The sequence below is a fragment of the Tinamus guttatus genome, unplaced genomic scaffold (assembly GCF_059628265.1).
Source record: "Tinamus guttatus ecotype Peru unplaced genomic scaffold, ASM5962826v1 Tinamus_guttatus_pri_ptg000093l, whole genome shotgun sequence".
NCBI lineage: Eukaryota > Metazoa > Chordata > Aves > Tinamiformes > Tinamidae > Tinamus > Tinamus guttatus.
In genome coordinates, this window is record NW_028288627.1 from 1,096,024 (window position 1) to 1,109,075 (window position 13,052).

Sequence of the window (13,052 nt, forward strand, 5' to 3'; positions counted from 1 at the left end):
GGATGTGTTGTGGTTTGGCCATGGTGGGCAGCATGAGGCTGTAGGGCTTGGTTTCTAGCAGCAGTGGAGCTGCACTTGCATGTTGGTTGTAGAGTAGGGAGCAGGACAGAGGTTGCCTGTGCAGTGCAATTGGCCTGGGCTCTGGGGCTGGCTTAAGTTTGAGCATTGAAAGGTCCTGGCCTCATAGCCCCTCCCTGACTCTTTCTGTCCTTGTCTGTCGCCTGGGGTGGAGGAAGGCCCTGTGCCTCCACAGCAGGGCCATCACTCAGGCACCGAGTTGCCAGTTCAACAAGTGCAGGAAATAGAACTGCAGCTTCTGTGAACCAGCTCCTGCGCTTTGCGTGGCCCACAGCCATTTGCTGTCATTTCTCAGCCTTGTCGACTCCTCAGACAACGCACCTATGAACTCTGGGTAGGAGGTGCACCCTGGTGAACTTTACACAAATGTTTTACCTCCTGCTGTATTTTTATGAAATAAAGCATTTTTTCTCCAAAGCTTCTGTCTCGTCTATGCCTCAGTCAGTCAAAGGGCTTCTTTTTTATTGTCATGTCTCTACCTGTAGCCAAGAAAAGAACTGAAATGGTATTTTTGTGTTATTTTTACTGTGTGGATAATGTATAAAGCAAGCAAAACATGAATGAAATGGTGTTTTTACGGTCATGATTTGTATAAACCTGAATTTAAGAAAGAAGGTCATTTCCACTGTATGACTTCTGTGTGTAAACCAGGAATGAAAAAAGATCTGTGTTTGTTATTTTGCTATGTTTGTGTTAAACAGAGGAAAAAACAAAGTTGCTTTGTGTACTCATTTTGTAGTCTACATGTAAGACCAAACTAAACTGGTGTCTGTGCTGTTTTTCTATACGTATAAAGAATCAAAAGGGGCGGTGGGGAAAAAGAAGCATTTTCCTTGTTGCCTAAGAGTGTAAAGCTATTACCAAAATGAAGAGGTTTTTTTCCCCCTGGGTGTAAGTGAGATGAGGCAAAAGCCCTGCATTGAATATTTTCTTACAAGGAAAAATAAAGAAAAGAGGGTGGAGGGAGCTGGTTCTTGGTAAAGCAAAAAATTGTGACAAAACATCTCTTTTTCATTATTCTGCATGTGGGTCAATGTAAGAAAATATTGAACTTCATCTTTTCACAAGCTGCTACTTCTGCCAAGCAGAAAAAGAAGACAGAAATAGAGGTTTTTAATGTTCTACTTATGCCAAAAAAGGAAAAACAGAATGGTGGTGTTTTCGTCCTTTTTCTGCATCAAGTGGGGGGGAAAAAAGTGTTTTCACTATCCTTACTGAGTGTAGGTATCTGTGGTATGTTTTTCCATGTAATGTTTGTGGGTAAAATAGAAAAGAAGGTTTTGTGCAAAAAACACCATCTGAGGGATGAATCAGGAACAAGAACGGAGAGAGAGAGAAAGGAGGAAAAAAAAAAAAAAAAAAGAAAGAAAGAAGAGGCTTTTTCAGGATCTTGTCCTCCACTGAACTGGTACAGCAACGTCCCTTCACAATTTTAATTTTGTTCTTGAGCTGTGGAAGAAGTGGGCAAAATAAACAAAGGGCAGCCCCTGTCCCGAGGTGCAAGCCCCGCTCTCCGCCCCTCCTCCGAGGGGCCAAGCCCCACCCTCACGTCTACTGTAGCCATGGGAAGCCTGGCGTGCAACGAGCTCTGTTGGGGCTCTGTCATCGCTGCGCTTGTCCCTGCAGAGCAGCTGTAGAGCAGGGCTCCAGGGGCGCCCTCCAAGGATGGGTGGTGCTGAAAGGCCAGCTCTGCTTCTGCCCTGCTACAGGTGCATGCAAGGACAAGGCCTCACTATGTCCGTTGGGCTGCATTTTACATCAATGAGGAGCAGTTTGAAAAGACAACTGGGCTGTGATACTTGTGTTCGTCTTCTCTGCAAGGTGCAAGTGAAATTTGTGTTTACTGTTTGGCTTCTAGGGCAATGGTACTGAAGTGGTGCAGGGTGGAATTGTGTGTCCAGGAGTATTTTGCTGCTACCTTATGCTTGCAAAAAGCAAAGAACACACAGCAGAAAAGAGGATCTTCAGCACAAATGATAATCTTTTCAGTGAGAAGAAAAAATAAGGTTTATTGACATGGTCTTCTAAAAAAATTCAAAGACCATTCTGGTCTTAGCTTACTAAGTTTAAGGATGTTAACAGCACAGTTCGAATTAGACTTATGCTAAGTTTCTACCAAGCTTTCCCAAAACCTGTTTGTTATTGGTAACAATGGTTGTTTTATTCTTTCAGTATAGAAAATGTTGTCCAAATAATGTTTTTTGAGGACTGCTTTTGAGAAGTCTACCCGAACATTCCTATTCCAATTGAGCTGGCAATTCCAACTTTTTCAGTACTGTCACTCTCTGGTAACACACGGGTCCTTTACGTACAGACACATCTGCTCTGCTCTGTCACCTTAAGGGCCAAGCAGATACGTAAGAAACACATCTGGTATTTCCTTCCGCTCTCTTCATTTTTGTTTCAGTGTTGATTTGTGTTGCTGGATGGACCCAAGCTGTGGCCCAACACTGCTTTTTCCCTGACAGGATCTCTATCATCAAACAGCTTGTTTCCTGCTTGGAATGGCAGCGGGTTGGAAGAAGCCCAACACAGCAGCATTTTCAGGAATTCAATTAGCTATACTCGATTAGCACCACTGTTGGAAACAATCTTTTCCTGTGCTATGGCACAAACGAAGCGATTGTATCACTGTTTGCTGGAAGGCATTTAGCTGCCACCTCGGTGCCGGCGGCAATAACTCAGTGAATATACAGAGGAGCACCAGTGGGGCCTGGGTCACTCTTGTAATGCAGCTCTACGGTTAGTATTGCCTCTTGCTGCACTTGCACAACCAGCACCACCCAATAACAAAATATGCACTCTCCCAAAAACCACAAACCAATAACGGACCATAAGCACAAAGAGTTACCAAAACGAAAAAAAAAATTATGCTCTGGTTCCTGTAAATGTGCCTGTTGTCTATCCTTCAGTAAGTACTTCTGCATTTAGAAATTAACCTTATTCTGGCACAGCTGGGCTTGTTGTTGTTTTCACTGGAATCATGATAGTATTTATTTGCCTTTATCATTGTTACATAATGTTATGGGCTTGTTCTTGTTCTGACTGGAATCATGGTAATATTTTTTTTGTTGTTATTGTTACATATTATTGTTATGTAATTTCACAGTAATTAGCCCCAAATGGTTAGTTTCTGTGTTTGTTGTCATATTGTGAAACAAAGTTGCAGTTAAGTTTTCCATATACCCTTCTACCACTGCAGACAAGATTTTTTACTTTGATCTTGGTCTCTAACCCTTTCCATACAGATTTGGTTCCACTTTATGAAAGCCCAGTGATTCCTTGTGGCTGTGCTGTCTTTCTCAGCAGCACCTCTTCCAGAGTCAAGTACTTTAAATCAGAGGTTTGGCCTGCATAAAAAAGAAGGGAGAGGTGGGGAAAGGAATTTCCGTGGAAAGAAAGGAAGGCACAGAGCTATAAAAAAGTGATTTCCTTTCTCTGAAAGAGACCACAGAAGAGATGAGGATGGGGCATAGGAGCCTCCTGGCACTGTAGCCAGCGCCTAGGTGAACAAAGCTGTCCATCTGTCTTAGCAAATAGAATCTGCAATGGCAGGTGAAAAGCTGATGGGAAAAGGCTTCAAAATCTTCATTTGCTCCAAACAGCTTCTCCTTAGGGACTGCAAAGATTTGTGTCATGACTAGGTGCAGCCTAGGTGCTTCTGCACCCTTGGGGTGCATCGCACTTGTGGGTCAGCATTGGGAAGGAGGGCAATGATGAGGGCAGGGCTTGCAGACCCTCCATGGGGAGCCAGCCCCAGGATTGGCAGTGGCAGGGTGGCCCTGGGACACGCAGGGCTGCTGAGGAGTAGCACACAGGGAGCCCAGGGTCCCTGCTCATCCCCCGAACGCACTTCTTTGTCCCTGCTAACAATGGGACAGATGAGCCGGTGCTGGAGCCGATGACACAAGCGCAAGCGCAGGGAGCAGCTGGTAGCTGCTAAAGGGAAGCACTGTCCACGCTCCAGCCCCATGCGCGCGGCTAGGGCGTGAGCCAGGCCAGGGCATCCCTCTCCCAGTGGTCCTCCTGGCACTTTCCAGGCTCTCCAAGCATCTGAGCTGCTTGTGCCTTAAATAGAAAATCTTCCCTACTTTTCTCTAACCCTTCTCTCTCCAGACCGAGGAGTCTCCTGGCTGGCCTGCAGTGCAGAGTACCCCTGCCTCCCTGCTCCTCTCTTCTGCAAACCTCCACAGGAGCCTGCATAGTGAGAGCTAACCATCCTGGCCTGGTGGTTTCTTCATAAATAAGGAATGCTCATAAACTGCTTCCATTTCTGAAGACCTAGCAGGCAGGAGGAGTTAATACAGGGACGCTATTTCCATTTTCTGTAGTGTTATTGCATTATTCATCTCACCAACTCCAAGGGCCAGGAAGACAGAGGGGAAAGCGAGGCCAAGGGTGATGGATGGACAAAGGCAACATAGCACTTTGAGAGCTTTCCTTGGTCGACACCCTGGACAGCAGGTGCTGCACTAGGAGCCCTGCCTGCCCCTGTGTTTCATGGCTTTATGCTGGAGAGAGAGGAGCAGTCTCCTCCACCCCTGCTCCATGCAGCGATGCCGCAAAGCCCAAGGGCTGCCTATCTGGGCCATGCTCCACATAGCATCCACGGGGCCTTGCTGGGCTCCCAGGGGCTGCTGTGTCTCTCTGATCAAGGGCAGAGCTTGTCTGCACTCTCCTATTCTTATCCCTTGCAGGTGGGATGGGCAGTGGCTGGATTTGCCTTGGCCCTGAGAGAGGGGTGAGTCCTTTGCCGCCCTCCAGCCACCAGGTGGATAGCACTGATTCCCAGATACCCTTACTCATCCTGTAGTCTTCTAGCCACTAACTGGCTCTGGGAGGATGCCAAGGGCCTCTCCTTCTGAAAGAGCTGCTTTCGGATCCTTCTGCCCAGGGCTGCTATATCTCTCCTCTCCAGCAGTTAGCAGGGTAGTTGTTGATGGGGACGGAGTGCTGCATGGGGGCTCTGCTGTCACATTAGGAGCAGGAACCACAAAACATCACCCTGCAGTGATTCATGAGCAGCAGGAAGAGGGAGAACAATTCTCTTTCCACTTTTGGAGGCATGATGAGGACTGGAGATAAATCTTCCTCTTTGTATTCCTGCCCCATACCCTTCCTCTCCTTTGGAGGCATTCAGGAGGGGACCTTCCTTCGTCTCAGTGTTAAGTGTGATCTGCAGGCTGGCTCCCTGGCTCATGGACAGCAGCCAGGCTGCAATCTGCAGTGAGGCTCCATGCAGCCAAGCGAACTTCCATAAGGAGCCTCCTGCAAACACCTAGGCAGGAAGCTGTCTGCTAGTGCTGCCCAGAAACTGCACACTCACGCTTGCCTCCACAGCACCACCAGCCAGAGATTTAAAGGGAGCTGCAGTCATTTGCAGTGTGTCTTGGGTATCTGCATGCCTTCAGAAGCATTTTTGAGATTGAATCCTCTTGCTTCCTACCCTCCTGTAGCTGGGGGCTGGAGAGGAGACACATATCACAGACATGTGCAGCTTAGTGTGTGTCTGTGGCACATGTGTGTGCACATTGCTGCATGTTGTGCTTAGATGCAGACCTTCTGTTTTGGGGGTTTTTTTGTTGTTGTTGTTGTTGTTTGTTTTTTTTCAGCAGGACAGCATGTCAACATGCGTGCCATGTCTGTATGTTCACATTGCATTGATCTACAAAGCAGTGCTGCCCCTTATATCCTGCCGTTGGTCTGTTATCTGGACTGATATCTGCCAGTCTGAGCTATCCACTGCAAGCAGTGTGGTCACGGGCATGTGGAACACCGTGCTTCATGCCCATGCTTGGGTCCACTTGACACAGAGCTGACACACGAGATAGGACCAGGATTTTGTCCCCTCCTTTTTGTCCCCTAGCTCAGCACTAGGAAGCCTGCTCTGCCCTCCCGGGCAACATAGGACCCACAACCAGCCTGTGTCCCAAGCTCCATTTGGGGCAGCCTGCCTGCAGCCCACCTAGGGAGAAAGCACCTGGAGCCAAGATTTTATTGAACTAGCAAAACTGCTGCTGCACAGCCAGCTTGCAACACCTCAGCACTCAAATGACACCTGGGATCAGGTTATGCTGGAGCAGAATATGACTTTTCATATCAACTTTCATGGTGCCAGCCATTTTTGTGGAGCCCAGTAAGAGGGTGAAGATGGGGAGGGCCATCCTGCAGCTCTCTGCTCCTTCCTGGGGAGTTTCAGGACCAAACCCCAGTGGATGCTCAGCATCCTGACTGCCGCTGCCTCTCCTGCTGCCCCAGCCTTGCTGGAGGACAGCGGGCAGATCTTTGGCCAGGATCTCCTCCAGTCCCTAGCTGCTCTCCTGTGCAGCAGCCACTCCGCTTTGCCCCTTCCCCACCGTGTGATGGGTGTTGAGAGCCAGTGACATACAAGTCCTCCTTGAGGTCCTCCTTGCCCTAAAACGCCAGGGTCAGGGCTGGGCCATCTCCCTTAGCTGTGTCCGCAGTCCTTCCTACCGCCACCCACTGCACAAAGTGGGGTCTTTGCCGCACGGCTCTCGCGTGCATTGCTGGAGATGCGCGATCGTGGGGACCCCCCGGCCGGCTGCACCCCGCGTGGGCCCTGGGCGGAGACGGGGACCCCTCCTCCCCCCCCCCGCCTTGTCACCGCAGGGCCGGGGGCCGAGCCTGCGTGACACCGCCCTGATTTGCTGGTACCGCCCGCCCGGCCCGGCCCAAACTGCGGGAGCGCCGCGCCGCGCCGCCCACAGCGCCGGCGGCAGCACCGGGCAGCGCCCGCAGCAGCCCCACAGGTAGGCACGGACCGGCGGGCACCGGGGAGCGGGTCCCGGGCAGGGGCTCTTTTCGGAGGGTGGTGGTGGTCACGGAGGGAGATGCCCGAGGTGCTCGCCCGTATTGGCGCTTGTACCCATCCCACGCATACACATGCACATACAGACATGCACACATAGGCACGCATGTGAGCGCTTCCCAAAGAGCCGGGATTGCAGCATTGCTCCTGGGTGTGTGCATCCCTATCCACCAGCCTGTCCCATGCCCTTGCGTTGCCCATGCAGGTCTGTTGCCCCCAAGGCAGGCAGCTCTTTCACGGACCCCTCTTGCCCTGTGCAGGCCCCAGGTGCAGTTGCCGCTCGCCCAGCTCTTCCTGCACACACACACTTGCACACACATGCATGCAGATGCACTGCAGCCCCCCTCTTCCCCTACCCACACCTACATGCAGCAGCCTCTGTCCAGCACAGCCAAGGAGAATGCATTTCTTTCAATCCACTCCCTCCCATCTTATCCCTGGTTTCCCTTTCCCTCCCTTTCTTGAGCTTCTCAAGGTGGCTGGCACAGAGGTGCAGCTGCAGAGATGCCACAGGCAGATGAGGCACCTTGATGGTGCAAGGCTTTTCTCTGCAAAAACAGGAGTGGCTCCAGTGCAGCCATCCCTGGGGGTCCTATCCTTGCCGAAAGCCCCAGGGGATCAGGTGAGAGTAAGGGCTACCTGGCTAGCCCTGCTCCTATTACCTCATGCAAGAGGACAGAAGAGGCTCAGGGCACCCAAGGGCATGAAGTCTAGAAGGTCCAATTCCTTTTGTACATAGATGGAAAGAAATTCCCCTCTCTAGGAGCTCATTTGCAGTGATTTTCTGGAGAAAAAGCTGTTTGTGACCTAGAGGATGTTCCGCATTGTCTGAGGAGATGTAGGTTGGAGATGAGAAAGCTAGGGCAAGGGCCAGTTTTTAGGAATCTGAAGGAGACTCACACAGTCGCCTCCCATATGTCCTTGTCCTCCATAGAAAATCTCTTGCTCATTAAGATGGAACCGGAGGTAATTTATATTCCTGGTTTGGGTTGGGGGTTGTGGATTTTGAGATCTTCCACAGCTTTGCAGTGAGCAAATGAGCTTGGTATTTCCTGTTCAAATGTTACATGAAAAACCCCAAACACGCAAAATAGAAAAATCCAACCGACTGCAGTACAGGCAGTTCCCACCTCCTCCCTGGATGCTTAGTCAGGTTCAGATGGGCAAAATGGGTGTCTGTCCTCCTCTCTGCTTGACAGCTGAAGGTCTGAACCTAGGTACATATTCTTCAGGCTGGAGGGCTGACTGGAGCCATTTGTCCTTCAGCTCCAGTTTCAGCTCTCTTGTTCCCCCGCCCTATTCCTCCTCTCTGCATGTCTGCGGCTGCATTCCCTGTGCAATTGCTTGGCTGAGCTGCAAACCTTTAACTGATTCCACTCAGCTGTTTGAGGCTGCCAGCAGCCCTGGGATTTTGACAGTAAATCCATGGGCGCCTCACCATCACAGACCGCAAGGCAGCCTGGAGACAGCTGGGCTGCAGACCAGGATCACAGAGCAGAGAACCCTGCCACCCCAAAACACTTCCTCCCCCGGGCTCGTGGAGCTTAGCTCAGCCCCTGGAGACCTGGTGCCATCCTCTGGCAGACTTGGCTCCCTGTCTGGCTGCCTCCTCCTCCGTCCTCGTCCTCACTGCTCTTGGCCCCTTTCCCTCGCTGCATTGCAATGAGTCATCTCTGCTGAGCTCACCCGCCAGTGCCGCGGCTGGAGGGGCTGGCAGGCCTGACACACAGGGAGGGTCCCTCAGCCAGCACCGTGCCAGATGGAAGCCACGGCAGCCCAGCCATGATGTGTAGGCCATGAGACACATCCTTGCACCTCTTCGCCATCCCTTGACCAGGCATCCCACGGGGATGAGGGACAGAGGGAGGGCTGAAGGCTCCAGCCTCAGTGCAGGCAGCTGCAAGTCCATGCCCTGCTATTTTAATGCCTAGTGTGGGGGATCCAGACAGGGAAAGCATTGCCTAAGGATATGAAAACTGATGGGAGCCAGACCCTCACACCCTACTCCCTAGCTCCCTGGCAAGGCCAGCTTGTCTTTTACTCAGAGGATCTTTTATCATGATGAGAAGCAGGCAATGCACCAGAGCTTGTGTGGGAAGAGGCTGTCTGCCCACCCTTGTCGTGTGTGGTTGCTAGTGCACATCTGTGTCTCTGTGGTGGGGCCATGGTCCTACTTAACTGCCTCCTCCTCTCTCTGCCCAGGCCCCCTTCTTACCGGCAGCAGCCTCTGGGCACCTTGACGCAGAGATGAATCCCATTGTTGGCATCACCATCTTCCTGACAGGTATGGCCAGTGGGTGACAGACGTTTTCTTGCCATCTAGCAACCTTGGCCCTGACTCACCAGATGCATGCAGCAGCACCCAGAGCCACGGGAGCAGGGCTGCGGCATTCCCCACACAGAGTGGGTGCCTGAGTCCCACACACAGGGGTGCAGGACGTCCTGGAGTGGGACGCGCACAAGGTGTCTGGGGAAGGGGCAACCCAGCTGACATCTCTCCAGAGTGGTATTCGGTACTAGGGAGGTTGCATGACCCTCCCCAGTGCTCACCGCTCCCCATTTGACCCCTGCTTGCCTTTCCCAGTCCTCCAGGCCACCCATTGCCAGATGATCAAGGACCTGAAGGCCTGCCTTTTGGGCCAGAACCTGCGGGTGGATTGCCACTATGAGAACAAAACCAGCAACCCCCTGTCCTACGAGTTCAGCATCACCAAGGACAACAGGAAGCAAGTCATCCAGAGCACCATAAGCGTCTCTGATAACGCCTACCGGAACCGGGCCAATGTCACCATGCACAGGAACTTGGTGTGCCTCCACCTGCAGAGCTTCACCACCAGTGATGAGGGCGTCTACATGTGTGGACTGAGGGCCACCAACGACTACACCATCAATCAAACAAAGAACATCACTGTCATCAAAGGTGAGTTTGGCGATAGTGCCTGGACTCTGGCTCCTGTTCAGACCCTCTTTTCCACCTGCCTCTTAGGTAGGCAATGCCAGCAAGGAAGTCTGGGACCCCATGAGATGTCCCTAAATCTTCCCAGAGCCCTGCCCATATGTTCCAAGCCTTATATGTCCATATTCAAGACAGCAGAGCAGCCACTCATATAGGTAGCCCCACTCAGCCCCATTTCAATCTGTCTCCAGTCCTCCAGTTGCAGAGCTCCTTGTCTTGCCTTGTCATCTCTCTCAGGCAGAGGCAGGACTTGATGTTCCCTGGGCTCTGCATGTCCCCAAAAGCTATCCCAGTGGGACAAAATAGGAGGGGAAACTGAGAGCAATGGGTCTGGCCGGGATTTGCTGCACATCCACAGCAGAAAGCAGGCAAGCATGTGAGCTCCGCCCCCCTTAAAACAACTTAAAACATCCATCCTTCTACAAGGGGATTTCATGTCTCCTCCTCTCTCCCCTCCCCTTTCCCCTCTTCACAGACAAACTGGAGAAATGCGCCGGCTTCAGCCTCTTGATCCAGAACACCTCATGGCTCCTGCTGCTTCTCCTTTCCCTGCCTCTCCTGCAAGCCGTGGACTTCGTGTCCCTGTGAGAGGAAAAGCGCACACACTCGCATGCACACACACAGTCATACCCACAGAGCACCCCCGCCAGCAAACCCGCTCCCCACCGCTGGAACGTGGCCCTTGGAAAGAGAAGCCAAGCGATGTGAAACAAATGCAACCTCTATGTTATCTCTATATAGCTGTATATCTAATGCTAACCCCTGTCTTGTGCCAAGACCTGTCACGGTGCGCTCACGTGCCCCCAGCGCTGCCCTGAGCCCGTGCACGGCGGCCCTGCTCAGCAGTGCTGCTTCTCCCATCCCACTGCCCTGAGCTTGCTTCGGCTGCTGTGTTCCCGCTGTGGGCACTGGCCCCACACCACCAGCTTCTCCCATCCCTTTAGCTGCCATTTTTTGCCTGTTTTCACCTGAAGAAAGACAGACAGACTTGAAGGTAAGAGAGAGAGGGCACGAGGGGATGCAGAGGGGTGTCTGGGCTGGGTGCAGTGAATTGGAATTGAGTTTCTCCTAATCTTTTTTTTGCCCTGCTGAGCTGGAAACGAGGCCTCCAGGCATCATCTGGTACTTTGGGCTGCCGAAGTCTGAGGCATCTACCACTTGTTCTCCCTTGAGACCAGGCCTTAGCTGTGACAAGGGAAATTGCTGCCAGCAACCGTCTGTGGCAGAGGCTAGCAGAGACTCTAAGCTAGCGGCTCCCTGCAGGAGCTGGCCAGGCTGGTGGCTTCGGAGGGCTCCCCTGAGGGACCATGACCCCAGATCTCCCTTCCCAGGGAAGCTGGTCTACCCTCCTCTGAAAGTCTTTCTTGATGGCATTGTAGGAAACACCTGATGGTCCTGATCCCTCCTCATGCCTGGCCCTGGGCACCTTCAGGGCAGCCTTCCTCCAGTGCAGTCTTCCTCTGGAGTCCATACCCCCTGATCACTTCCTCCCTTTGGACATTTTGGCATCTCCGTGTCTGCAACAACGAACAGCATAGGGCTTATGGGCAGCTCCACTCTTGACCATGGCTTCAGCTAGGCCAGGATGTCCCTGAGAGCGGGGCAGGGAGGGCAGTGAGCTTTCCCCGCATGATGAGATGACAGAGAGCCCTCCACGCCAGCTGCTGGTCCCTCCTCGCTTCCCTCCACACGCCTGGCTCCAGCTGGCCCTGGCCCTGCCTGCTTGCTTGCCACGCAGCGCTGTCGAGGCCCTGCACGGCCAGGGCTCCCTGCCAGGCTCACTGGTGAGTGCCGCGGCAGGCGCCGAGCCCGGCTCGCAGCGCGCAGGTGCATCTCCAGCCTCATTTTTTTTGTGAACATTTGTAGTTGTTCCCACAGCTTATTGTCAAAGAAACTTTGTCAAAGGGGGGTAAAAAAGAAAAAAAAAAAGAGAAAAAGAAAAAGAAAAGAAACCCTACCAGAAGCAATGAGAAACCCATATTTCAAGAGTTTTCCTCTGTCTGCACAATAAAACCCTAGGTCATGTGTTGGAGCCGCGTATCTATGGGGTGCAGGGCAAGGGCCATGGTGAGGCTCAGCCCTCGCCGGGAGGGAGGGAAGGGACAGAACACACTTGTAGTGGGGCGCTGGGCCCCTTGCTGGCATGGGGCAGCCTTCACCTCCACAGAGGCCTTCCCAGCCCCACAGGGACAGAGGGGCTGGAGCAGCCCAGGCTTCCATCCCTGGTGGGGACCTCAGCCCTCACTCCGGCCCCATTGTGAGCTCGGGGCCAGCGCTCCGGCGCGTGGCAGGGCGCTGGTGCCGCTGGGACCTGGGCGAAGCGGGTAAGTGGGCGTCCGCGGACGCATGGTCCTGCCTATCGAGACACCAGCCTGGCACTTCCGAAGGGTCCTGGGGAGGGGGTCTCCATCCCGGCAGCCCAGGGTGGCTGGGCTACAAAGGGCAGTGCGTGCCAGTGCTTGGGGCACATCCTCCAGGGAGGGAACCACTGACACCAAAGCCATGGGCACTTGTGAGAGTGGGGCTGGGCTTACAGGCACATTGGCACCCTTGCCACATTCTTGCTGACGTGCTTGCTGGTGTGCACACTCTGCCCATGGCCCCGGCCTTGAAGCAGCTGGGAGCAGCTACACAGTGCTGCCCGCTCTGGATTCAGGCACTGCGCAGGGGGACAGGGATGGAGAACCCATGCTTGTCTGGGGTTTGGGAGCAGGTTCCCAACACCGGTGCCAATGCTGCCGTGACCCCACAGCATCGTGAAGCAGCTACGCCCTGGCCCTGACGCTAACACAGCCCTCCCTGTTCCCGGGCAGCAGGGAGGAAAATGCCAGCGTAATTTCATCCCGCCTAATTATCCATGGCAGGCGCTCCCTGAGTCACGGCCTACCTAAGTGCTGGTGTGTGGGGTGTCCCGTGCCACTCTGGAAAAGCCAGGCTTGGGACACAGTGCAGGGTGCATCTGCTCCCACCTTTGGTGCTAGCCTCGGGAGGCTCTTCCCACCATGGCTTGCTCCAAGACAAGCAAAACCCAGATCATGTCCTCCCTTCACCTCGCTGCTCTGCTTCTGACCCTCCTGGTGGCCATGGGCTGCTGGCCACCATGGGCTTCCCCTTCTCTCTGAGACCAGCTTTTATCCCCTGGACCACATCTCCCTCCCCAGACCTCTGCCTGTACTCACCTCCAGGCAT

The 13,052-nt window shown here is 53.1% G+C and overlaps 1 protein-coding gene across 1 annotated transcript; it reads left to right on the forward strand.

Annotated features, from left to right (window-relative positions):
- The first annotated feature begins 9,456 nt into the window (after nt 1–9,456).
- Nucleotides 9,457–11,185, forward strand: THY1 (Thy-1 cell surface antigen). Its single transcript, XM_010219435.2, has 2 exons — nt 9,457–9,827; nt 10,339–11,185. Exons 1-2 carry the CDS (start codon nt 9,515–9,517, stop codon nt 10,449–10,451), a joined length of 426 nt encoding a protein of 141 aa, XP_010217737.2. The 5' UTR covers nt 9,457–9,514; the 3' UTR covers nt 10,452–11,185.
- The last annotated feature ends 1,867 nt before the right edge of the window (nt 11,186–13,052 follow it).